The sequence below is a fragment of the Carlito syrichta genome, unplaced genomic scaffold, assembly GCF_000164805.1.
Source record: "Carlito syrichta isolate Samal-C Ts95f unplaced genomic scaffold, Tarsius_syrichta-2.0.1 Scaffold141855, whole genome shotgun sequence".
NCBI lineage: Eukaryota > Metazoa > Chordata > Mammalia > Primates > Tarsiidae > Carlito > Carlito syrichta.
Genome location: NW_007085951.1, coordinates 275,433 through 299,983, shown reverse-complemented (window position 1 = coordinate 299,983; position 24,551 = coordinate 275,433). Strand labels below are relative to the sequence as shown.

At 40.4% G+C, this 24,551-nt stretch overlaps 1 protein-coding gene across 8 annotated transcripts in view; it reads right to left on the bottom strand.

Moving 5' to 3' along the window:
- Positions 1-389: 389 nt before the first annotated feature.
- The window catches only part of APP (amyloid beta precursor protein), a 227,244-nt gene continuing 203,082 nt past the window's right edge, over positions 390-24,551 (bottom strand). For 3 of the 8 annotated variants that reach the window (XM_008049940.2, XM_008049941.2, XM_008049942.2), the window contains 4 exons: positions 21,136-21,189; positions 14,613-14,713; positions 10,526-10,672; positions 390-1,598 (listed from right to left, as the gene is read on the bottom strand). In XM_008049940.2, coding sequence (XP_008048131.1) covers positions 1,497-1,598; positions 10,526-10,672; positions 14,613-14,713; positions 21,136-21,189 — 404 coding nt within the window. In that variant the 3' untranslated portion in view covers positions 390-1,496. Of the gene's footprint in view, positions 1,599-10,525; positions 10,673-14,134; positions 14,148-14,608; positions 14,714-21,135; positions 21,190-24,551 lie in introns of all 8 variants that reach the window. The other 5 variants (XM_021708508.1, XM_021708510.1, XM_021708511.1 and 2 more) reach the window with 3 other exon arrangements.

Below are 24,551 nucleotides of genomic sequence, written 5' to 3'. Positions count from 1 at the left end.
CTAAAGGACAACTGGCAATATCTGGAGGCACTTCGATTGCTAGTTAGTAGATGCTGCTAACTAACTATCTTGGAATGCTCAGGATAACAAAATGTTAATAGTGTCCAGGTTAAGAAATCCTGCTTTGACGATAACTGTCCGCCAGCTGGTCTTAGTTTTTATTTCTTTGTCATTTGGGATAAACTTGAGGACCAAGATATGGCAGCACAATATTTTAGACCAAGTCAAAGCTGTTAATTAGGTCTCCAAAATATTTTACCAGCACTGGGAGACACATGTTGGCCTCCATTTCCTATGTCACTAAGATACAATCGGTGTGGCTGTCCTGGAGATTTCTTACTAAATAATTAAGATTGTTACCATAGAATCATTCACACCGGCACAATGGCGCTCCTCCAAGAATGTATTTATTTACATGAAAACACCATTTTTATACAAATTAAAGACAAAGCTTGAAGAAGGGTTTGTCCAGGCATGCCTTCCCCTTCCCTTCCGTTTTTCACTTTCTTTTGTGATCATAAATAAAACTCGAGACTGGTTAAAGGAAACTGAAACTGCCTCTTTCCTCCCCACCCAAAATTACTTTGCCTATTCAATGTCCACAGTCATCCTTCAAAGAAAAGTCTTGCCAGGGTTATTTAATTTAATTTATTTATGTAATACAGTGTAGAAAGCTATCATGTCATAAAGCAATGATTCTGTACAATCATCCTGCAGAAATTTTTTTTTTTGGAGAATTCTTGGTAATTTAAGACCAGCAGAGCACTCCCTCCCCCCACCCGTAAAAGTGCTTACAATGAACAGGGGTTCTTTTCTTTATTAAAGATTCAAAGATATGTGGACAAAAGAAAGTTTGAATTCTCAATGCCTAACATGTGCACATAAAACAGGCACAAAGAAACAGACGCGTATCCTCTTAATTCCTATATCACAAATATAGCGGAAGCAGCAATCTGTACAGTAAAATGCAATCATGGAAAAAAAAATTCTCTAAAGCATCTGGAATACTTAAAAATGCTTAACTTTAAAATGCATAGTGATCAGGAAAAGAATACTTAGGCAAGAGAAGCAGCTAAACTCCCACGTTCACAGGAAGCATCCCCCATCGATTCTTAAAGCATATTTCAAAGAGGACTTAATTGGGTCACAAACCACAAGAATAATATACAACTGGCTAAAGGGCTACGTGATAAATAATCAGGAAAGACTCTATGCATGCACTAGTTTGATACAGCTAAATTCTTTACAGTACACAAAACCCATTAATAATGTAGTGGAGAGACCAAAATGTAAAGAGAGAGAATACATTACTGATTTGTATATTAATTCAAGTTCAGGCATCTACTTGTGTTACGGCACAGCTCTTGAAAGGCGATAATGAGTAAATAATAAAACAGAGGGATGTGTTTCTTTCCACATTATTCTAGAAATGAACACCGATGGGTAGTGAAGCAATAGTTCTGCTGTCCAACTCCAGAGGCTGCTGTGGCGGGGGTTTAGTTCTGCATCTGCTCAAAGAACTTGTAGGTTGGGTTCTCATAGCCGTTCTGTTGCATCTTGGACAGGTGGCGCTCCTCCGGGGTCACAGCGGCATCAACCTGAAAAGCAAGGAAGAGGAGGACTGAGTAAAAGGACCAGGAGTACTGTACTCTTTTTTTTTTTTTGGCTAAGATCGCAGAACACCCGTGATGGTCTCTTTCTCCCTCATTTTGACATCTTGGGGCAGGCCTTTGCACAGCAGTTCCGCGGTGCTCTGCTCCATCTAGCCACCAGGTGGTGCTGAAGACCTTGACTCGCTGGCTCAGGTTTGCAAAGTGCTCGTTGGCTGCTTTTGCTTCCAACTCAAAAGTAACCGGATACATCTATGTGTGTCAAGTAGTTTTTTCTTCTCTGTTGGCTCAATAGCGGACAACAGCCTTGATGAAAGGCTGTTCTATGTGGAAATGTGGTGGTAAGATTTAAAACACCAACCTACCCACCCAAAAGCATCATGCAGAGTTGACCAAGTATACTGTATATTGGGTAGAAAAATACTCATTTTCTGGACTGCTGAATATCTTATCATGCTTATTTTAATCTATCCCTGTTTTCATCAGATTTTATTAAAATATTAAAGACAGGTCTAACTATCATTTAAGATGATGCTATTTGGCACAGGAAGAAAGTAATACTTTTTTTTAGGTGAGCATTAAAATATTTAATGCTTTTCAGGTTTAAACACAGTTCCTCCCTGTGGTTTATTTTGAAGATCAGGCCAGTGATTGCAAATGTCCCCTACCTTCATGGCATTGTTAGAAGTGAGTGGGGCTTTGACTCTGCAGACTCGCTAAGGAATAATCTAGACAAAACTACAACCTGTTGATCCACGTAGGTTCCCTCATAGTCACTTTGTGTGACCCCACTTCATGGACTGATTGACTCTTTTTAGTCTGGGCATGAGGTGGAATCACTCCCTTGGCCAATCCCATTGCAGCTGGAATAGGTGGATGCACGGCCTCCACACACCTCGGGACAGTGTGGCCCTCCATTGTGTCCTGATTCTTAAGTTCCCACTCAAGGAAGATGGTATGCTCCAGGAATCCTTCCCATGTCCCACCTTGTCAGTGCTGCATGCATTCAGCAGTCAAGCCCTCCAATGACAGGCCCACCATTTCCTCTCAGAACAATGCCACCAACAAGCTCTAACCAAGGCAGTGCTCGGAGAACATTGTTCAAACAGATGCTCGGCCTCACTTCCTTCTAGGCATCATTCACAGATATTTTCCTCATCCCTTCCTTTTTCTTTTGAGCTGCACTGCTGTCAACAAATAAGGTCACCTGGCTTTAATTGGCAACTGTGCAATTAGCCTCAGACTTGTACATTAAAATGCCATCATGAAAGATTAGCACCAAGAATGAGAGATTTCATTCATTCTCTAACCGACCTGCCAGGAGATAGCCTGTCTGCAGCTGTGTACGCCATTCAAACCTGGACATCTTTTTTGTGTGTCTGTGCTGTATCACCTTGTAACTGAGGTTTCAAAGAATGCCAGGGTTTAAAAAAAAAAAAAAATCTTGCCTGGGAGATCAAGCAGAAAGCTGCTGTATTTCTGAGTATAAAAAAAGTCAAAATACTTCTTGATCATTGGAATATTCTACTTTTATCTCCTCCAGACGGTATATCAACCTTCACACTGGTTGTCAACAATTATTTGCATTCATCAAGGGCAGGGGAACACCTGGCAAAGTGATAGTTTTCATCTCTTCTAACTCTAAAGCCAAATACTGAAGAGAACCATGCCAGAGATGAAGGCAGGAGTGTGATCCAGACATCTGACTTTCCTTGGCCTCTGTTCTACTTGCTAATCCTTGTTTCCCTCTGCTGCAGAGAGGGAGCTTCGTTTCGCCATGCCTGCAGTGGGGCAGCTTGGCCCTGAAACCTCCCAGGGCTCAGGAGCTACAGGAGAAGGGATTATCTTTACAAAAGGGCACCCAAGGAGTCTGGATTGGCTCTTTTAATCCCTGTCCCCTTGGAAGCTAGAAGCGAAAAACTGAATACTCATGTCCATGGATAAACCCATCACCAAAGGAAGAACACCAGGTAAGGGCAGCCCTTCCTCTCCAGCAAGCTTATCAATCTCTTCCTCATGACTTGCTACGGGAGTGACGGGCCAGCCTCACCAGGACCCTGTGCAGACAAGGCCTCTGTAATATTATTTCTCTTAAAGCAGAGACGGGGCAAGTTTGAGCCAGTAGTGCTTGTTCTGAAAGAAATGATAAAACAATGAAGTCACAGAGTCTCCATTCTCCCACCAGGTAGGAACATCAGTCACTTGCTGAGATGAAAGCATGTATGTTACCTCTGAATATTCTCTTCCCTGACTGCCTGAATTAGACAGCAGCAGTAGCTGATCTGAAGTCTTCATCTAGCTTTCAGTGCAGTGCACTGTGTCTTCCTGAGATCCAGGCCCCCTGCACTGCACCGCAGCACAGCCTCAACTGGCCACTGCAGAGGATACACACCGGAGAGAGCTGAGCCCAGGTTTGACTAGCCTTATCCTAAAACAGCTTTGAGCAGAACTTCTGAATACTCTTTGGCTTATTCCCCTGCCCGTGCCCTTTTCTCCCTCAACTTGATTCACTGGCTCCATTTAGTCTTTCACTACACCCACAGCAGTTTAGAACTCAACTATCAGATCACACAGGCAAAATTCTATTTGGGTGTCCTTAGTTTCTAGGCATTTCCGGCCCCCCCTCCATCAAATCCCTTCTAGTGTATTTACTCAGAGGTGTGAGTGTGAGTTCAGAGGAGGACAAGGAACGCCACGTTTTAATGTTACTAAGTCTAGCAAACAGAAGGGTGGGTATTAATAGATGCCTCTGAATACACGTTAGGCCAAACAACAGAACCCTGGCCCCCAAGAGGTTTCATTGCAAAATCACTGAGGTGGACCAGACAAGTAAATGAAGTCAGTGCCCATTGTAACAATAAAGTGTTACAATGTCAAAGGAGCCAGGAACATGGGAAGGAAAAGAAAAGCAACGAGAACAAGGAAGGACGTTTTCAAGCTAGTGATTTTTCCTCCTTGTAGCTTCCTGGTACTGGTTTTCTGCTTAACTCTCTTCTTATGTAGGTCATTAATGAGATGACCAAGGGGTGGAGGCGGGGAGACCTAGTGTTGTAGTTAGCAGATTCGTGAAAGGAAAACTTTTATCACACCCTACAATAAAGACAATTTATGGCTCCCTCTTCTCTTTACCTTTAGGTGATAGAGGCGCAGTGGATAGAGCTACAATATGTGTTTGTAAATATCCAGTGTCCATGTACATTTTTTTTTCTGAGTCAGGGTCTCACTCTGTTCCCCAAGGTGGAGGTGGAGTGCAGTGGCATGATCATAGCTTACTCCAACTCCTGGGCTCAGGTGATCCTCTTGCGTCAAGCTTTTGAGTAGCTGGGACTACAGGTACGCACCACCACACCTGGCTAATTTCTAAATTTTTTTTTGTAGAGACGAGGTCTCATTATGTTGCCCAGGCTGGTCTTAAACTCCTAGTTTTAAGTGATCCTCCTACCACAGCCTCCCAAAGTACTGGGATTACAGGTGTGAGCCACCGCACGTGGCCTCATTTTCTTAATGATGAGGCAGTTTCTTCATAGGTATGTATGTCCCTATAAAATAGTTCACTACATCTCTTGCCAAAAAAGCAAGCAATTCTTCAGGCAGGCTCAGCAAGTCCTTTGCCATCTCTTTGCACTAATTTTCGATGCTTTCCTTACTTCTGCTTCCCATTTAACCTGACCACCCTCTCCAAATGCTGTGAGACCCCGACGTCAGTGGCTGGTAGGTGCCTCCGTCCTGGTGGGTCCTTGCCAGGAGAAAAGGCCTCTAAGGACATATTTTTCTCAAATCACCAATAGGATATCACATTTCTCAGGAAAACCCATATGCCAAAACTCCAAAAAAAGCCAAAGAAACAATTCTCTTCTTATTTAGGTCATTAATGAGATGACCAGGGGGTGGAGGCGGGGAGACCCGGGGTTCTAGTTATCAGATCCGTGAAAGGAAAACTTTTATCACACCCTACAATAAAGAGAATTTGTGGCTCCCTCTTTTCCTTACTTTTGGGTGATTGAGGAGCAGAGGATAGAGCTACAATATGTGTTTGTAAATATCCAGTTTCCATGTACATCAGGGTAGAAAAACATCATCTGCTACTAATCAGAACCTGGGGTCAGTAGGCTTTGTAGGAGAATATTAAAACAGGAGCAGGCCGGGCATGGTGGCTCACACCTGTAATCCCGGCACTTTGGGAAGAGGAGGCGAGGGGACTGCCTGAACCCAGAAATTCGAGATCAGCCTGGGCAACTTGGCGAGACCTCGTCTCTATAATGAATAAAAAAAATTAGCTGGGCGTGGTGGCCTGCTCCTGTAGTTCCAGCTATCTGGAAGGCTGAGATGGAAGGATTGCCTGAACCCAGGAGGGCAAGACTGCGGTGGCTGTGTGCATGCCACTGCACTCCAGCCTGGGAGACAGAGTGAGACTCTAATGCAAGGGAAAAAAAAAACAACAACCCCAAAACAGGAGCAATAGTGGGTAATTCAGATGGCGCTATAAATTTCAGCCACCAGAGGATGCTGACATGGAGGGCACGTTTGGGAGGCAGCATAATTAAGGCCTATGGTGTCACTGCTTAAGGAAAAAAAAAAAGCACAGTCATCTCCTCGGGAAAGCGTGCTAATGGTCCCAGAATGAATCTCTGGCCTATGGCTAAGCAAATCATTAAATCAATACTTATTGCTTATTTCTAAAAAGCAAAAACTAGCAACTGCTCATTTCCATATGCTAAGAACTCTAATAAAGATAGAATCACACATCGCACAAAACATTTCAGTCCATGACAGACCGCATGTATGATAGTGGTCCCATAAGATTATAGTCTTGTGTTTTTATTGTACCATTTCTATGTTTAGATGCACAAATACTTACCATTGTGTTATGACTGCCCATTGTATTCAGCACAATAACCTGCTGCACAGGTCTATAGCCCAGGAGCAATACGCTATACTGTAGAGCCTAGGTGTGTAGTAGGTGACACCATTTATGTTTGTGTAAGTTCACTCTAGAATGTTCGCCTAGGATGTACCCCTGTTGTTAAGTGGTGTGTGACTGGACTAGGCTCGCTAACATTTCTATATTTTTTTCCTCAGTTTTCTCTAGGGCTCCTATCTCTGTGCTCTCCTGCAGGAGTCTTTCTCTAAAAATCAAAGACTTCCTGAAGACCTGTGCTTTCATCATGATTTCCTCATGCACGGACGGTGTATGAATTTGATGGTATTTTGTCCCAAGTGATGGAGTCCAGTCCAACTGGAAATACTCATTTACTCATTTTTGTGCTTAAGGAGGTATGGTGACTCATTCATGAAGAAGGTTAACCAGAGCTGGAAATGAAGGGATTTCCATAGACTTCAGTATGAGGGAGCCTGGTAAGGTAGGAAGAGGATGTTTGTAGAAGGATCACTCCCGCTCAGTGCAGACGCTGATCTCCTGAGAGAAATGATGCTCTGAAACCCTATAACACTCTCTCACCTACTGGGAACGTGCCTAGGTTGGCTTGTAGCTCCTGGTGTCCCAATCCTACCATCCCAGCTAGACTCCATTTTTCTGAGGACAGGACAGGGGAACAGCATCCCAAAGGAAGCTGACTGATATTGCTGTGCAGACTCCCCATGGGGCTGAACAGACACCAGAGCCTTGAGAGGAAAGAGAGATGGTTTCCAAGCTCTTAACAACAACCTTCTTTAAGGAAGAAGAAAGTGAGAGGAAATAAAACACAAACGAGGGAGGGCACTCCATCTAGAAAGGTTTTTAGTTGCTCTCGCGTAGTTGCTTCTTTTCTAGAGAAGAGCTAATATTCGTCCTCTCAATTTTGCTCCTGCAAAGATGCCTCCTGCCTTAAAAATGAATGTCTTTTTTTTTTCTTTTTCAAAATCTGGGTCAAAGTGTCAACCTCTCCTCTGACATTCCAAGTCCAAGGAGACATTTCCTGGTAAATGACCAAAAGAAACATTTAACCCAGGCAGATGGAAGAGCACTTAAAAGGCAATCAGTTATCTGGGAGGCAAGAGATACCATTTTCGACTCCCTAAGGTTCACTCAGAGAATGAAAAGGAAGGAGTGTTAACACGATGTGTCAGTGATTCTCAAGCCTGACTGCATGTCTCATTCAGTTGGAGAAATTTTCAATATTCAGGTTCCCAGCCTTCTATTTGGGAATTCTGTGCCCCTAGGTCTAGGGTGGGATCTGTGAATGTGTCCTTTTAGAAAAGTACCTTGAAAGTCTTATGTGCAGACAGGGAAAGGAGCCCTTGGTGGAGGTCTTGCTTTTCTGACTGCACCACTGGGTTCTCTCGGGCTGAGTTGTGCCCCTACAATTCAGATGTTGGAGCCAGTGCCTCCAAATGTGACTATATTTGAGATAGGATCAAAAAGGTAATTAAGGTTAAATGAGGTTCCTGGGGTGGATCCTTATTCAATATGATTGGTGTCCTTACAAGAAGAAGAGATTAGGACACAGTTAAACACAGAGGGAAGGCCGACACTGGGAGAAGACAGCCATCCACAAGCCCAAGGAAGAAACCAATGGACACCCTGATCTCAGATGTTAGTCTCCAGAACTGTGAGAAAATACATTTTTGTCGTTTCATCCACCCAGAGTGTGGTACTTTGTTATGGCAACCCTAGGAAACCAATAAGGACTCTTTGGCCTTTGGTATCAAAGACAGGCACTTCAACTGATAGAAATTTTGCAGATTGGCAGCTGCTTCTTGAGCAGATCCATCAGTTCAAAAGCCATTAAAAGATAAAATATTAAAGAAATTAAAAGGGGCTTCTGCATTGCTCAAGTATGGAAACATTTTTTTGCCCAAATATGGAATTAAAATTAATGATTTGAATAGAAATGAGAGAAACCGACACTAATGCAAATACATCTTATTCTGTTTCAAGGGACACAAGCTTAGATACACTATTACAACAGAGCAATGCCCCAAATTTGATGTGCTCACTGCCTTTTTTTTTGAGTCGGAGTCTTACTCTGTCCCCTAGGCAGTGGCATGATTACGGCTACCATAGCCCAATCTGCTGGACTCAGGCAATCCTTCCGCCTCAGCCTTTCAAGTAGCTGGGACTACAGGCACGTGCCATCTTGCCTGGCTAGTGTTTCTGATTTATTGTAGAGATGAGGTCTTACCATATTGCTCAGGCTGGTCTCGAACTTCTGGGCTCAGGCAATCCTCTCACCTCGGCTCACTGGGATTACAGGCGTGAGCCACTGCACCCGGCCTCACTGCTTTTTTTATGCGCTCACACTCTAGTCTGTGAATCATTTGGTTCCTTTCCATCCTACGGCCTGTTGTTTCATTTGTCACACAGAGTTTTAGCACATCCCCACCACTACAGACATGGGAAATAAGACTCAAAACCAATTTATAACAGCAGCTTCTGTAAACAAGTCATCTGGGGAGACTTTAAGAGCTGAAGAAAATGAGATTCCTGGCTTCACCACAAATTTAATTTGTTTAAACTGTTCCTGCTACTTATAATCAAGAATGGTTTGGAGCACAGTTCCTTGGGGTGAGTTGGTTGTTTAACTCCCAAGAAATATGTGAACTTTTCTGTGATGAAAAGAGCAATTGGTAAGTAGAAGGGGTGGAATTGGGACCCTGACCTTGACCCTACTCAGTTTGACATCAGGTGAACACTTCCGGTCTTGGTTCATTTCTTCCTTTATACAAAATGACCACAGCGATCTCTTTCAACTCTAAAAATTATATAATCCTCAAAATGTGTTAATTCACTCTCTCTACAAGATGGCTTCCTAAAAAGCAGCATATACTGTTGAGATTTTTAAAAAACTTTTTCTCCACCAAAATGGCATTTTGAAATGCATAAAAATAACTTATTTGTAGATTTTCTTTCCTTCTTCTATCATGAGTTTAAGAAGTAATATTGGAACCTTGTGCCTGCTCTGTTTTGTTGGTGTAACCCAATACCTCTGTGCTGTACACTCCTGTTAATCAGACTAGCCTGGGGGAAGAAATTCTACAAGAAGGATGATTGTTCAGTAATTGTGACTGACATTTGTGTGTCTTCTCTTCACCTGTGGTTCTCCTATACCAACACCTTTGAAACTAAGATATTTCAGGTGAGAGCGCAAGGTAATAGGTTGAAAAACATCTCAAATAACAATCAGGCATGTGTGCTGAGCCATTTGGTACAATGTGATTTCCCGCCAAACTTGAAAGGTAAGAGTCTGTACTGAAAATTAGTACTATGATCTGATTTTCCTTAGATGCCAGACTATTTAAAACAAGAAAATTCTAGGAATAAATATGTTAACTTTTTCTTTTGAATAAGCAACCTCCCATCTCCATTTTTATTTCTAACTTCTGATATGGTTTTTCTTTTTTTTGTTGAGTTGGAGTCTCACTCTGTGGCCCAGGCTGGAGTGCAGTGGCATGCTCACGGCCACCACAGCCTTGACCTGCTGGACTCAAGCGATTCTCCTGCCTCAGCCTTGCAAGTAGCTGGAACCACCAGTGCATGCTGCCACACTTGGCTAACTTTTTTGATTTATTGTAGAGATGAGGTCTCGCCAAGTTGCCCAGGCTAGTCTTGAACCTGCGGGCTTAGGCAGTCCTCTCGCCTCGGCCTCCCAAAGTGCTGGGATCATAGCGTGAGCCACCGCGCCCGGCCTGCTGTTTGTTTTTAAAAAACATGTTTAAGGGCCATCATAATGTAAGAGATGCGTTATCCTTTATATCATTTTGGCGATTTCGACTTAAATTGTAAGTTGAGAAAATGACACCCAATCCCAGTATTTGTCATAAAATCGAAAAAAAATGAGAGTCAAAGCAAGAAAGGAATAGCTTTAAATTGAACACCATGGAGGAAGAATTTTTTTCCCAAAGAGATACTCAGATAATCCTTAGCCTGATGTAGTCTTCCCTTCCCATGGGGCAAACATGCAGTCAAGTGTACCTACCTCCACGACACCATGATGGATGGATGTGTACTGTTTCTTCTTCAGCATCACCAAGGTGATGACAATCACCGTTGCTATGACAACACCGCCCACCATGAGTCCAATGATCGCCCCTTTGTTTGTACCCACATCTTCTGCAAAGAACACCTTGAAAACAAATCGAGAAAAAGAATTGTAGTTACAGGAGACACCTGGACGAGGCATGTGAAAAGTTTCAGTATATTCTCTGCCCAGGTAGTTAGTCATGTATCTGTTGCTAACTTGAAAAACAAAATCACATGTTCTATTAAGAATGTCAATCATAGTCTATAGACCATGTACAATATGTGGGTTCCCCAGTTCAAGGAAGTCTACTTTCCCCTCATATGTTAAAACAGAAGTCTGCAGGGACCTGAGACCCTCTGACAGGTGGAATATTTGGCGGAAGCAAGGGAGCTCTTGAATCTATCAAAAACTGGAAAAGCACAGATAATGAAGATGAAAAGAGGTCAGCATTTTCTCTGTCACAGCAGGTTTAAAATTCTGAGATCTGAGGCATAACTCTGACTATGACCTAGGTGATTTCCAGCCCTGCGGATGTCCTAATTTCCTTGGAGGGACATTTTGAATACATAGGAAACATTCTGAAACAAAGGTGTTAAACAAAAGAAAAAAGACATTTTGTTACCTATTTCTAGTTAGAGTAATCCAGTGGGACTCTAATTAAACTTTGGCAGAATGATGCTTTTTAAAGCACAGCGTTATTTCCAAGGAAAGCATAGACAACAAGAATTTTAGTAGTCACTCAACACTCGTGCTTTCCTTACTATTATATCTAGAAACCAGAGTTTAAAATGTTGCTTTATCCTTGCTATTTATTTGAATTAAACATAAAAAGAATTTGGAGAACATTGAGAAGACATTTATTCAATATATTTCTTGCACTACATTCCTTCATACTGCTTATAAAAGCAAGTAGTTATTTTTCCACCTTATCTACTTGAATGGAATTATAGAAGCACACTACAATTTTTATCCTCATGTTATAGAAAGAGTTGACCTCATGCCAGATCAAGTAAAAGAAATACTATTGCTAAACATATACCACTTTGCAATATAAGCTAATGAAAATACAGCATACTTTGCTTTATTGCACTTCATAGATATTGTACTTTTTACAAATTAAAAGTTTGTGGTAACCCTGCATCAAGCAAGTCTATTGGTGCCATTTTTCCAACAGCATGTGCTCACGCCATGTCTGTATCATATTTGGTAATTCTTGCAATATTTCAGACCTTTAAAAAATGATTATATCTGTGATCAGCGATCTTTGGTGTTACTATTTTAGTTGTTTTGGGAATGCTACAAAATGTACCCATATAAGATGGTGAACTCAATCAACAGATGTTATGTGTGTTCTGACGCTTCCTTCGATCTGTCATTCCACTCTCCTTCCCCAAGTCTCTTTATCTCCGAGACACAACAATATTGAAACTAGGTCAATAAATAACCGTACAATGGCCTTAAGTGTTCAGTAAGAGTCACACGTCTCTCACTTTAAATAAAAAACTAGAAATGATTAAACTTAGAGAGGAAGGCATGTCAAAAGCTGAGACAGGCCAAAAGCTAGGCTTCTTGTCCAAACAGCCAAGTTGTGAATGCAAGGGAAAAGCTCTTGAAGAAAATTAAGAGTGCTATTCCAGTGAACACACACATGATAAGGAAGTAAGACAGCCTTGTGCTGATATGGAGAAAGTCTGAGGCAAGACCCTCCAACAGCAAAAAAATTATGACTTGCTGAAGGCTCAGGTAATGGTCAGCTTTTTTTTTTTTTTTTTTAGCAATAAAGTCTTGTAAAATTCAGGCACATACATTGTTTTTTTAGACATAATGCTACTGCACACTTAATAGACTACAGTATAGTATAACTTTTATATGCCCTAGGAAACAAAAAAATTAGTGTGACTTGCTATGTTGTGACATTTGCTTTATTGCAGTTTCTGGAAACTCTGAGGTATGCCTGTAGCTCCCTAAATAATTCTTTCAGTATAGCCTTAAGATAGCAAAATGACTAATTTTCATAGCTAAAACTATCATACTAGTGATCTGAAAAGGCAATATGAAATACAGAAAAGAAAGCAAATTTCTAAAAGGGTATTACTCATGTCTGTCTACAACAAAATTAGAAATTGTTCCTAATTATTCCCCTTACTGAACCAATATGCTAGCTCAACATTTTTCTAAAAAGCAAATCATTAATTAGCTAATGATAGTATGAGGTGATCAGGAATAAATTCAAGTCTGGACATATTCCTGTGTCTTTAAGAAAATACTGTAATTTTGTAATATTCATTGCACTAATTATAGTACATTATCTTATCAACTAGTTCAGTAGAGGGAGCTGATTCTCCTAATTGCTGCTGCGGCCATTAGTCACTGTCACGTCACAGGAGTTAGTGTAATTGTGGAGATGGGCTTATACGACACAGGCACCAGAACATGCAAATCTGTACATTAATCTTCAGCGTCCTACCCCACCAACTCACAACTCTTCAGCAGTTTCCAGGTTTTATTAACTTCTTCCGCAACAGCCCGATCAAGAGCACCTGATTATACATTAGTATTGGAGTCTCTTGCCAGTCAAAACCATGCTTCCAAAAGCTAAATGTCTCTTTACAAAAAAGATTATTGGAGTTAAAAATACAAATCCAAACCCCAAGTCAATTTTAAATTTGCTACAAATCATCTGAAGTCAAGTGAGGTGTAAATAATACTTTAAAAGGCATTTCCTTTAGAGATTAATCCTAAGATTTATCTATTTTATTTACGAACATAGGAAAGATATTTTCTGCTTGAAAAAGAACAAATACACACAAACAAAAGAAGCGCTTGACAGAGGGAGCATTTCTGAAATATTGTGGCTGTGGGAATTTTTTTTATTACCATTTTTTGTTCACCACTGAGTGTACGATAAAATTGTCTTCTTTATTAATCTAATCCCCTGATCATGCTTACTGATAAAATGGAACCCTAACATAATCCAGGATTTGATTTATCTGAATTTCTAACCTTTTTGGGAGGGGGAAAAAAAAAATATATATATATATATATATACACACACACACACACACACACATATATATATATATAATATTACTGGAGCTACCTGCAAAGGAGGTGGCTGTTTAAATTATTAAATTAAATTAGAATAATAAAAAATTATTCTAATTTTTTTCTTGAGTTGGGATCTCACTCTGTTGCCCAGGTTGGAGTACAATGGCATGCTCATGGCTCACTGCAGCCTGGATCTCCTGGACTCTGGCTATCCTTCCACCTCAGGGCTACCGGCACCTGCCATCATGCTCAGCTGAATTTTTGTAAAGACTAGGTCTTGCTATGTTGCCTAGGCTGGTCTCCAACTCCTGGGTTCATGCAATCCTCCTGCCTTGGCCTCTCAAAGTGCTGGGATTACAGGTGTGAACCACCGTGCCCAGTGACTTATTCCAATTCTAACGTCGGGGGGAATAAGTGATCTTGTCTGAAAAGGAAGTGCTATCTTCCTTGCCTAAACCTTTAGATGTGTAACGCTGCTGGGCACATCATGAGGTCCTGCTTACCCTGTGACCTTACCTTGGCAAGAAAACTGAGATGACAGGAGGTGGAGAGGGAACGGGAAGGAAATGGCTGGGAGAGGGATAAAAAGGCAAAGAGAGATAGTTACAGACGTGAACTTAAGTGAACGGCCAAAAAAAGTGTTCTGTAAAACCAAGTAGTGTTTGCATGGGTTTATTCAAGACTCTGATCCTTCAAAGAAACCTACTGTAAGCTTATTTCTCTCGAAAACAGAGTGGAAGTTGGTGGCTACCATACTGAAATGAATTCCACTTTAAAATCCCGCACGGGCTTAGCTGCTTTCTAGTCAGAAGGAACTATATAGGGAACCTCTTCTCTTCTCCTCATGTTTTCGTGATGATCCTATAAGGCAAGCATTTTATTTTTGTTCTTATCTTTTCCTTAATTTGATTTCTGGCACAGGATGAGCATGAGTTAACAGGTCATTTGGCAAAACAAGACAGAGTAGCAGGAAGAGGTGAATTCTTTCACATACCAATTTTTGATGATGAACTTCATATCCTGAGTCATGTCGGAACTCTGCATCCATCTTCACTTCAGAGATCTCCTCTGTCTTGATATTTGTCAACCCGGAACCTGTATCATATCATGATTAAAATACACAGGGTAGTCCATTTGTTTTTACCAAGAAACAATAGACAGTATGAGACAAAGGCTTCCAGAACTTTCTTGGTCTAAAGTTAGAGGAAAATAGATTAATGACTTTGTTTCAGAAAAATAACACCCTGTATTTAAATCTGTATCTACTATCTATTAAAAAAAAAAAAAAAGAAATGAAAGATTAAAGAAATCTGAACTTAAGGCTTCCACTACCTTTAAATACAGCCTATAATTTCTGAAAAGGGAAAGGTAGAAGTTAAATGCTGGTTAGAAGGCTGGCAAGGATTTGTTCTTAGAATATGCTGGGCTTGGTTTAGGGCCTATTGTTTAGCCTATTATATGTCTTTTTCCATGTGTTCTCATTACTTCAGAAAAAACAATAGAAGGTTTTAAAAATGAGCATTAATTACCTGGCAGAATAAAACTGCTACTTTGGGGCTTTGCTCCAATTACAAATAAATTATGTTCATATATCTCTGCAGTGAAGCATTGCAAAAATTATATAATTTATTTAGTTAAGTGTTCTAGTTATAGTTGCAATTGGTTCATCTGCTGAATAAAGAGCAGAAATAGATAATTTTTAAGATGCTTCTTTGGGACTAACAGAATTTATAGCCTACTAACTACTCCTTCTCTATATATTACTATATGATTCTTTACACTAATTGTTGTAATGGAGTTCATTATTCATCATCATTTGAGGCTTAAAAAAACGCAAAGTCATTAAAAAAATGAAAGTAGAAAGTACAGCTATCAGCTTCCATGCTGCAGCATTTAAGGATCAAAAATTGGAATTTTAGGATGTGAAGGGCTTTTAAAATTATCTCCTCTCTGGCGTTCCCACCCAGGGACAGATTCTCAGTTCCCGTTTTAACCTGGAGCAATGTATGTTTGCCTTCATTTTTGGATAGATATGCCAACTGGAATGGCCTTTCTACATTAAGGCGACATCTGTTTCCCTATTTTGAGTCTTGCTGAACACAAAGCAAGCCCAATCCTCCCATCCACATTCTATATGGCCTTGAACACATATCAGATACTGAAGGAGAGGCAACGTGTTTCTGCTATTTCTTGTTTTACTTGGGCTACATTATTCCCAGTGCCTGCAGTTCCCATAGGAACTAATTCTTGTTCTTGGGCTAACCACTCTTTCAATCTTGTCTATGAGGTACTGTGAAACTTGTCATACATTTTGCTGACACTGAAAAGCACAATGTCCACAGCATATGATATGCCAGTCCAACCGTGTACTCTATAAAAAAAGAAGGTGAGGATATTTTGACAAAACCCGGGAATTCACACTGGCACGGTTTCCTGGTACAAATGCTCAAAAAGTTTCCATTTAACAACCTATCCAAAAACAGACCCACAATCAGTGTCCATCTACACCTGGTTTCTAGATCGTGAAGCTATCTTCTCTCCTTCTTTTGTTTCAGAACTACATTTTCCTATCCCTACCGTCCTAGTTCTTCTCTTTTCTTTAGAATACCACAAAGACCATGGACAGTGGTTCTATTTCCCCCCTAAGTTCTCTTAGCTTGCGATCTAAGTTATAAGAACTTGGACTTGGGTAGAGAGATGTGGTGGCTTTTAAACATCTGCCCACATTTTTTGATACTATCTCTTTAAGGTGTAGAACTTAATTCCCCTTCCCTTGAGTGTGGTCTGGATGTAGCGACTTGCTGAGTTTCACATGGTAAAGTCCTGAGGTCTGGCCACCAGCTGTGTGAGAAAGCCATCTTGGAATTAGACCCCCATCCCTAATCAAGCCTTCAGATGGCTGCAGCATGGGTAATGTCTTGATTCCAACCTCACAAGAGACCCTGCGTCAGAACCACCCCACTAAACCAATTCCCAAATCCTGACCAACAGGGGAGAACTGCCCTCCCCCCCAAAAAAAAATGGAATTATTTTTTGGAGGGCGAACACCTGTAGTACAGGCTTCCCAGATAGCACTGTTGTAAGAGGCTGGGTTTAACGTCAGTGAATTTTTTAGGAGGAGATTTTCAAGGTCTTTGCCCATTTCATATGAGTGATTTACATGAGCAATCTGCCCATGATGTGCTGAGTGTTCAGCAGTTTTTGAACAAAAATGACATGCCCCTCTGTGCCCCTCCCTCCTTATTCAACTGAGCTTGTCTCAAGTGACTTTTGTTTCCCTGGATAAAAAAAGTCCTAAAAAAAAATGTTTTGCCAATGTGGAAGAGGAGACACAAAAAATGGCAGAAGTACTAAAGGGTATCAAAATTGACAAGTTCAAAAACTATTTTGAGCAGTAGAAAAAGCGTCTCAATAGGTGAACTGCATGAAGTGAAGGGTTTTTTGAAGGTGACTAAAGTTTAAACACGTAAGAATAAACACACAATTTTTAACAAGTAAATTTCATTTTGGGGGGGAGTCCCCCCCATACAAAAAATGTAAGAAACTAAATTGTTGTTTTAAGCTGCTAAATTCTGGGGTTATTTGTTATTTAGCAATAGATAACTAATAAAAGGGACTAGTGATTTCTTTTCTCATCTTGATCTTCTTGGACTTTAATTCCTTTCATCTTAAATTCTTTGTATTTAATCCAAACATAAGAGACACAAAGTGGCTCAGTTTCCCTTTTCCTCACACCTCTTTAACTCTGGCCCTCCCACTGACCTAATATCCCCTCTCACGTCCCCACCACAAAACCTGTTGAGCTCTCTATTATTTATTTTCTTACTTTAAAATTATTAGCATTTTTCATAAGTTTCAACTTATCCTGCTCTCTAATTTTCCCAACATTTATTTTTATAGGGCAGTGACACTAACACTATTTTCATTCTCACTGGTTGTATATTTTTCTTTCTGTAAGCTCTTTAAAGTTTGAGGTCCTTGTATAACTGTGGTGACTTCTTTATAGCTTACCCTTTTTCTGTCACCAGAATCTAGCAATGCAACAGATAAAAACCATATTTCTGAGATTTTTAAGAAAACTCTTAAGCAGTCTTCCCTTTTAGATTGAAGGGCCAAATGATTACACTAAAAAAAAAAAAAAAAAAAAAAAGTAGGAAAAGAGTGAGTTTCCCACTCAAAATTTTATAAGTCCACACTATTTCTGAAAAGATAATGAGAAAACTTTTGGTGTCCCCCCTCACCAAAAAAAAAAAAAAAAAAAAAAAAAAAAATCCAATTCATATAACAAGTCAGCATGGCAGACAATTAATGTCTATAAGACAACACTTTGAGAAGCTCTTAGCCAAAAGAGCTCTTACAAGTTCATTTTTGTTTAGCATGGATAGGCATTTGGTATTATGTTAAAAAAGGAAAAATTAACAAGCTCACTAATAGGGAAATATCATCAATAAAAGGCTGATATTGCATGTAATGAAATGGCAGGGGGCTTGGTTTACAGGCTCATCAAAGGTCTTCCCTGAGCTGTGCTGATTCCATCCGAAGCCCTGGTGACTCCTGCTCTCTCTTCCTCTAAGTCACGATGAGTGGGAAGAGCCTGTTGTTCATTTGGGGGGTTAGGGGCTATGTTCTTTCTGATGCCTCTTACACAGCTCAGGACCAAGGACCTGGTTTCCCTTTAGTTAGACTGGAGAAGGGTGGTGATATATTATAATGGAAAGGGTAACTTGCTATCCCATGTGAAGAGCCTATCAATGTATTTTTCCTTTTTATGCTGGTCCAATTGTCCTCTAGGTATTTGTCTTTGGAAATAAGCCAGGAGAAGTAGCTGTCATGGCCACTATGCCCAAAAACCACTACTGTTATTATTATGGTCCCTACCTGACACTGCATTCCAGAAGTTACAATATTCTGGTTTTTCAGATACGAACGTCAAGGAAAAGTTATTTTCCTCAGTCATGATTATACAGCAATGGGGAGAGGAAAACAAAAACCCTTTCTTTTCTTGTTTCTGAGTGACAACAGTGATTATTCAAAAACAGTGCCATTACTTGAATAATATAAGACAACCCCAGGAAGGCTTTCTAAGTTTGGAAAGGCTAAAGATATAATTCAGTGCATTGAACTCAAGTCTGTGATCTCTAAAACGTGATGAAGAAAGCTGTCCTATGGAACACAGGGGGAATTAGTCTAAATGTTTGATTGACTCACTACAAACACAAAAATACAGAGCACATGCATGTCTTGATACATATCTAGTGAATATCACTAACTTATAAACATGCCTTAACTAGAATCTTCCTCAGTTCATAGCTGAGCATTCTTTTTCATCTATGGCTGTCTTACTTGGAAACTTAATCTTTATGCTGTATAAGAGAGAAAGCTTGGCCTCGGCCACTCTCTTATATGCATGGAATTGTCCCCTTCTTCTTTGTCAACCCAGGGGCCTCAGATCATTCACGACCTCTCCGGAAGCTCATCTCCAGCAAGTTCTCTGGTTAACACACTCCTGCGTTAGGACTTCTGCTCACATCATAGAACATTCCTGTTTGCCCTTAGGTTGCTTCCTATGTCTTTGCCTTCTGAAATCCAGCTCATCTTTCTAAATATGCAAAGTGTGTTTCTTCTATTACATGTCAAGCTCCCGAGAACAGGAAGCTTACCATCTAATTACTCTAACTCTCCACGGAATTTAGTATGTTGATCTTTGTGAAAATCAAAATGAAATAATACTGTCATTATTACAATATTGTTAGTTTCATATTACAGGAAAGATTTGGGATGGCTTTTTCCCACCTGTATAATAATACCAGTAACTATCCTCTACTTCTTCCTTTAAAACAAATTACTTTTGTTTGACAATGTTTGAAAGTGTTCTTTTCATGTAAGATTTCAAAAAAAAAAAAAAAAAAAGAAGAAGAAAACTTTGGTAGTATCATCCCTTCCTGGATATTTCAATTAGAAACATAGGCCCAGCTTGCCCAATGTAGGGACTTAACGTTAGTTGATTGAATGTTTCTAAATCACATTTTATGCTTGTAGATGAAAAGCATGTCTTCTTTTAAAAATAAAGTGGGACATATCACGGAAAAAAAAAAAAGTCCCATGGCAAATGACCAACCTGAGCTGGTTTTGGCTGCAATTAGAACTGAACTGACCCTCAGCCTAAAACCTTACCAGTTGGCTGAGCAGAACAGGGATGTCAACTGCTGGCTCCTTGAGATTCACTTACATGACACTGACAGTAAGGAGGACATTAAGAGAATTCAAACTGTCTCTGACTCACAATAATTTAAATTTCCCTTAAAAGCCCTACAGACAGAGATTCATAAAATCAAGGAGCTCAGCTGTCAAGATATATCATCCTACTGTCTCTGCTGTCACTGTTAATCACAGCCTAAGGGCACGAAGATACCACAAGGCAGAGTCTTCATCAGTGATTGTGCTTAGAGGCAGTCATGGCTCAAGCCTGTGTTGGCAGCAAGGGACACAGGATCTCTCTCTAGCCCCGCTGCTGACTATCTAAACCAGGAAGCAAAGGTTGACTTCCATGTATTAGTATCTTCAAAGAAGATAACCTTTTGTTCCTTGACTATTACATGGGGATAGATGATGAGGAGAAAAAAAGAAAATCAATAAGGGAAGGCATGTACTATTTAGGAGTAAAATCTCCCCAGAATATACAGACTTGCCAATTCAATAACTTCCTCTTCTTTCAGATTCACTGAAAACACTGGCTACTATCAGCTGGATGAGGCTGTGCATGGAGTAGATACCAGGCATGTATGTGCTTCTGTTGTGCTGTGACATTATTCATAAATCTAAGATGTGTTTTTTCTTAATGTTTGGGAAACTGTAAAAAAAGTAACATTTATTTCAGTGTTAATGGGATTTTTAGGTAATAGAAAATAAAGGGCTTATGTGCAAAATTATGCACATACATCTGTTGTGTTACTTTAGCCACTCATTGAGAATAAGTATATACAACCCACAAAAGAGGAAAAAGTAAGTATTTCTGGCTTTGGAGACACACCAATTCTGGTATTTTCAGGAAATCATGTCTACTTCAGTAACTGATTGAAGTTTGAGCTCAGTTTAGTTAGAAAAGAACCCATCTGGGTACCAAACAAGAAAGGAAACGAGAGATGTTCACATTAGTAACCAAGTCACCACCAGATAGTCTGCATCTGTCTGGGCTTCCGTTTTTGAGGACAGGCTCTATATAATCCTCTGTGCTTAAAAAAAGAAAAAAAAAGCCACCCCAAATTTGGAAGGGCCCTCTTTTAGGTTTCAAAAAAAAGCCCAGAAACAAAAAAATAGATCACTTAACCAAGCACTTGGGAAATGAAGCGTAAGGAAAAGTAAAAAAGGAATTTTAAAAAGTTTGGTTTCTAAGGCCACTTGAAATTGTCTTCTGCAGTGTGTACAACTGAGAGGGGCTTATAACGCAGAAAGGGGACAACGTCTGCCCAAGCTCAAGCGTGAGATGCTGAGAAGTAGAAGTCAAGCGGGTCCGATACCTGGTCGAGTGGTCAGTCCTCGGTCAGCAGCAGGGCGGGCGTCAACAGGCTCAACTGGGCACAGGAAGCGAGACACAGAAAGCAAACAAGACAAATCAGGATGGTAAGTCATGGCTCCCGAACATAGTAGAGCAGGGGAAAGCAAGTGCAATAAACATGTTACAAAAAAGAGCAGCCGGCAAAGAACCCCAGTGAGTTAATCCCAAGCATCGAGGAATGGGAGGGGAACCACTTCAAAAGGCTTATCGCCATTGATGTGCCAATCCTGCTCCTTAGTTTTCTAATAAAAGCACTCACTAGGATGTGCAGCAACATCAAAGGAGAGGGGATGCAGAGGGTGGATTTTCCTCTGAGCTAGTTTAGAGATAGTTTCTTGGCTTTTGATTAGAACTAAAATATACCCAGCCAGCAGAAAACCTTAAAGATACCTCCTTTTACAACTGTCCAATCTTATCTTATTTTACAGTTAATTAACTACAAAAGGACTCGTTTCGTTTCCAGGGGAAATGCAAATATGAATGTATCAAAAGAGCAAAGTTTCACCACATAATCTGCCATTTAGTGAGGCAAATTTGTCCTTAGTTTGAGGGCAGAAGAGGTAAGCCACAGTCTTTCTCTCTTTTTCAGAAAGGCTGGTTTCCATTTGACAGATGACACGCAGCTGAAACGTGTGAAACGAAGCTATTTCCTTTTATATTTGCTGACGTTTCCTTTGTACGTTCTCTGGACTGAACCCAAAGAAAGCAGTGTGGGCAGCACAATATTCCTCACCAAAGCTCACCATCATCTGACATTTCCAAAGCGCTTTTGATTCTCGGGAAATATTTCCTTGAGCTTATGCTGGTTTTTGAAGAAACAAGAAAGAGAGCGGGAGGCAAAGCTTTGAGGATTAATATGTGGTCAGTGGGGGCAAATGAAGTCAAGGGAGGGGAGAAGAATCTCTTCAATAAGTTCTGGTAAGTTCAAAGGCAGAAAGGTAAGACAAAGAGACCACGGGTGTTGGTGGAGACAAGGTGTGCTCAGTGGGATGGCCTGTGACAATTTACTCAGTAAAACCACCCTGTTTAGTGATACACACAAGGTCAGGCATTCAAAGGTGAGATTTGAAGTTCAGATCTGTTTTGGATGCCACATGTTGACAAAACAGTAAGGGGGGAAAGTGGCAGCGAGCCAACTATTCAAAATAGAAGGGCCAAGTGCAGTGGGTTCATGCCTGTAATCCCAGCACTTTGAGAGGCTGAGGTGAAAGGACTGCTTGAGCCCAGGAGTTTGAGACCAGCCTGAGCTGGTTTCTAGCAAGACCTCGTTTCTACAAAAATAAAAAAGGTAGCGGGGTGCGGTGTCGCACACCACTCGGGAGGTTGAGGCGGAAGGATCACCTGAGTCCAGAGAGTCAAGGCTGCAGTGAACTGTGATTTTGCCACTGCACTCTGGCCTGGGAGACAGAGTGAAATGCTGACTCAGAAAAACAGAGACAAAAACAAAATAGAAGGAAATATTTCTGAGGGCACTAGGAGAGTTAAAAGAAATAAGAGACACAGGGTTCGATCCTTTCTCATGTAGAAACGGGCTGCATGGTGGAGCCTAAGGTGAGTAGAATCATCTAATCCCAGACCCAGCACTGACAATGTCCATGACCTTGGGCAAGTGAGTTCTGAGGCTGTTTCTCCATGTGAGAAAATAGAGATGAGAACATCTGCATCTTCTAATTGTAGTGAGGAACAAATAACTTTTAAAGCCTGTTTTGGAAACGACCAAATAGTATAAAACTGTAATTATTAAATATCCTCTTATTAAATATTCTATAACGACCATGGCTGGGAGGATGACTGCTCTCTAGTATTTCATTAATACATTCGAGTAAGACACTTTGTTCTGCAACTCACAAATACATTTCAACTATGAAGTTTAGCTTCACCATATTTCATCTTTATTCCCATTGGCAACAACTGGAAAGTGAGTATCGTTATCACTCCCTGCAAAATGGGGTTAGTTGAAGGACTGTAGTATTTTTTGAAAGAATTTCCGAATGACAAGGGCCCCAAACAGTGCTTCGGTGTAGGTAAGAACACAGTAAGCCACACGCACAAGGGCAAACAAATACCCTTGAAGTGGTGATGATCACCTATGTTGACAATTCAATCATTAGATAATACATATTTGACTCATGGGAAAGCAGTTGTATCTGTATGCGTGCAAATGCTACCACTTGTTTTCTGTCATCTTGAGGACAAAACACATTCTTTCTGAATCTCAGTTTTGTTACACGGAAGGGCACTTATGCAAAAGAAACTCACAAATAATAAACCATCATTCCACAATTGCTTAAGAGAATACTGAAAACTGTCAAATATGCATAGAAAAAGTCTAAAGGTCATCACCACAAAATGCTATCATTAGTTATCTCTCAGTGAGCAGATTATTCCTACAAATTTCTCTACCTTTTTTTCTTTTAAATGAGAATGTATCATTTAAAAATAGTAATAAGATATTTTTAATTTTTTTTAGGAAGATTAAACAATAAAAGTTTCAGCGACTCAAACTCTGGGATGCTTTAACAGTTTGAAGCTGATTTAAAATGAACTAATCCTCAAAAAATAAGTAGCTCTTGAGTTCAGGAAGCAGACATCAAAAAAGATTTTTCTAATGGCAATTATGACATCATTGCAAAAAAAAAAAAAAAAAAAAAAAGAAACCCAAAACACAAAATACACATTGACAAGACAAAGGAGTGTATTATTTCCCAATCTACCACAAATACTTTCTAATTTTTCAAATGGACCTTTACTTACGGAACCAGAAAATAACTTCAACAATTAGAGCATTCAAACATTTTACATTGGCTGTTTAGTAAATGAAAAATAAGAAACAATTATCTTAAAGAGTTAAAATAAAATGCAAGCAGAAATGAGTTATTTCCTTGCTTTCAGCAGCTTTGAATCAAATCCTTTGTTATGAGGGGAGAAAAACAGAATGATCAGAACTCTGGGATTTGTGAGCTTGTTACTTCTGGTGTTCCTTGTGATGGACCTAAGCTAGTACTACTGCCTTCACACCATCTCCACCAGGCCTTAGGTAATGATGGATGAATCAGCAGAAAACCAATTTTACATATAGTTAAAAGAGGTCTGAAGCGAACTGGTTTGATGTCTATTAAAAGACATTATTTAGCCAGGCTTGGTGGCTCAGCCTGTAATCCTGCGCCTCTGGGAGGCTGAGGTGAGTGGATTGCCTGAGCCCGCGGGTTTGAGACCCGCCTGGGCAGCGAGACCTCATCTCTACAATAAATCAAAAAATCAGCCGGGCGTGGTGGCACATGCCTGTAATTCCGGCTACTTGGAAGGCTGAGGCGGAAGGATCGCCAGAGCCCAGCAGGTCGAGGCCGCGGTGGCTGGGAGCAGCCACTGCACTCCAGT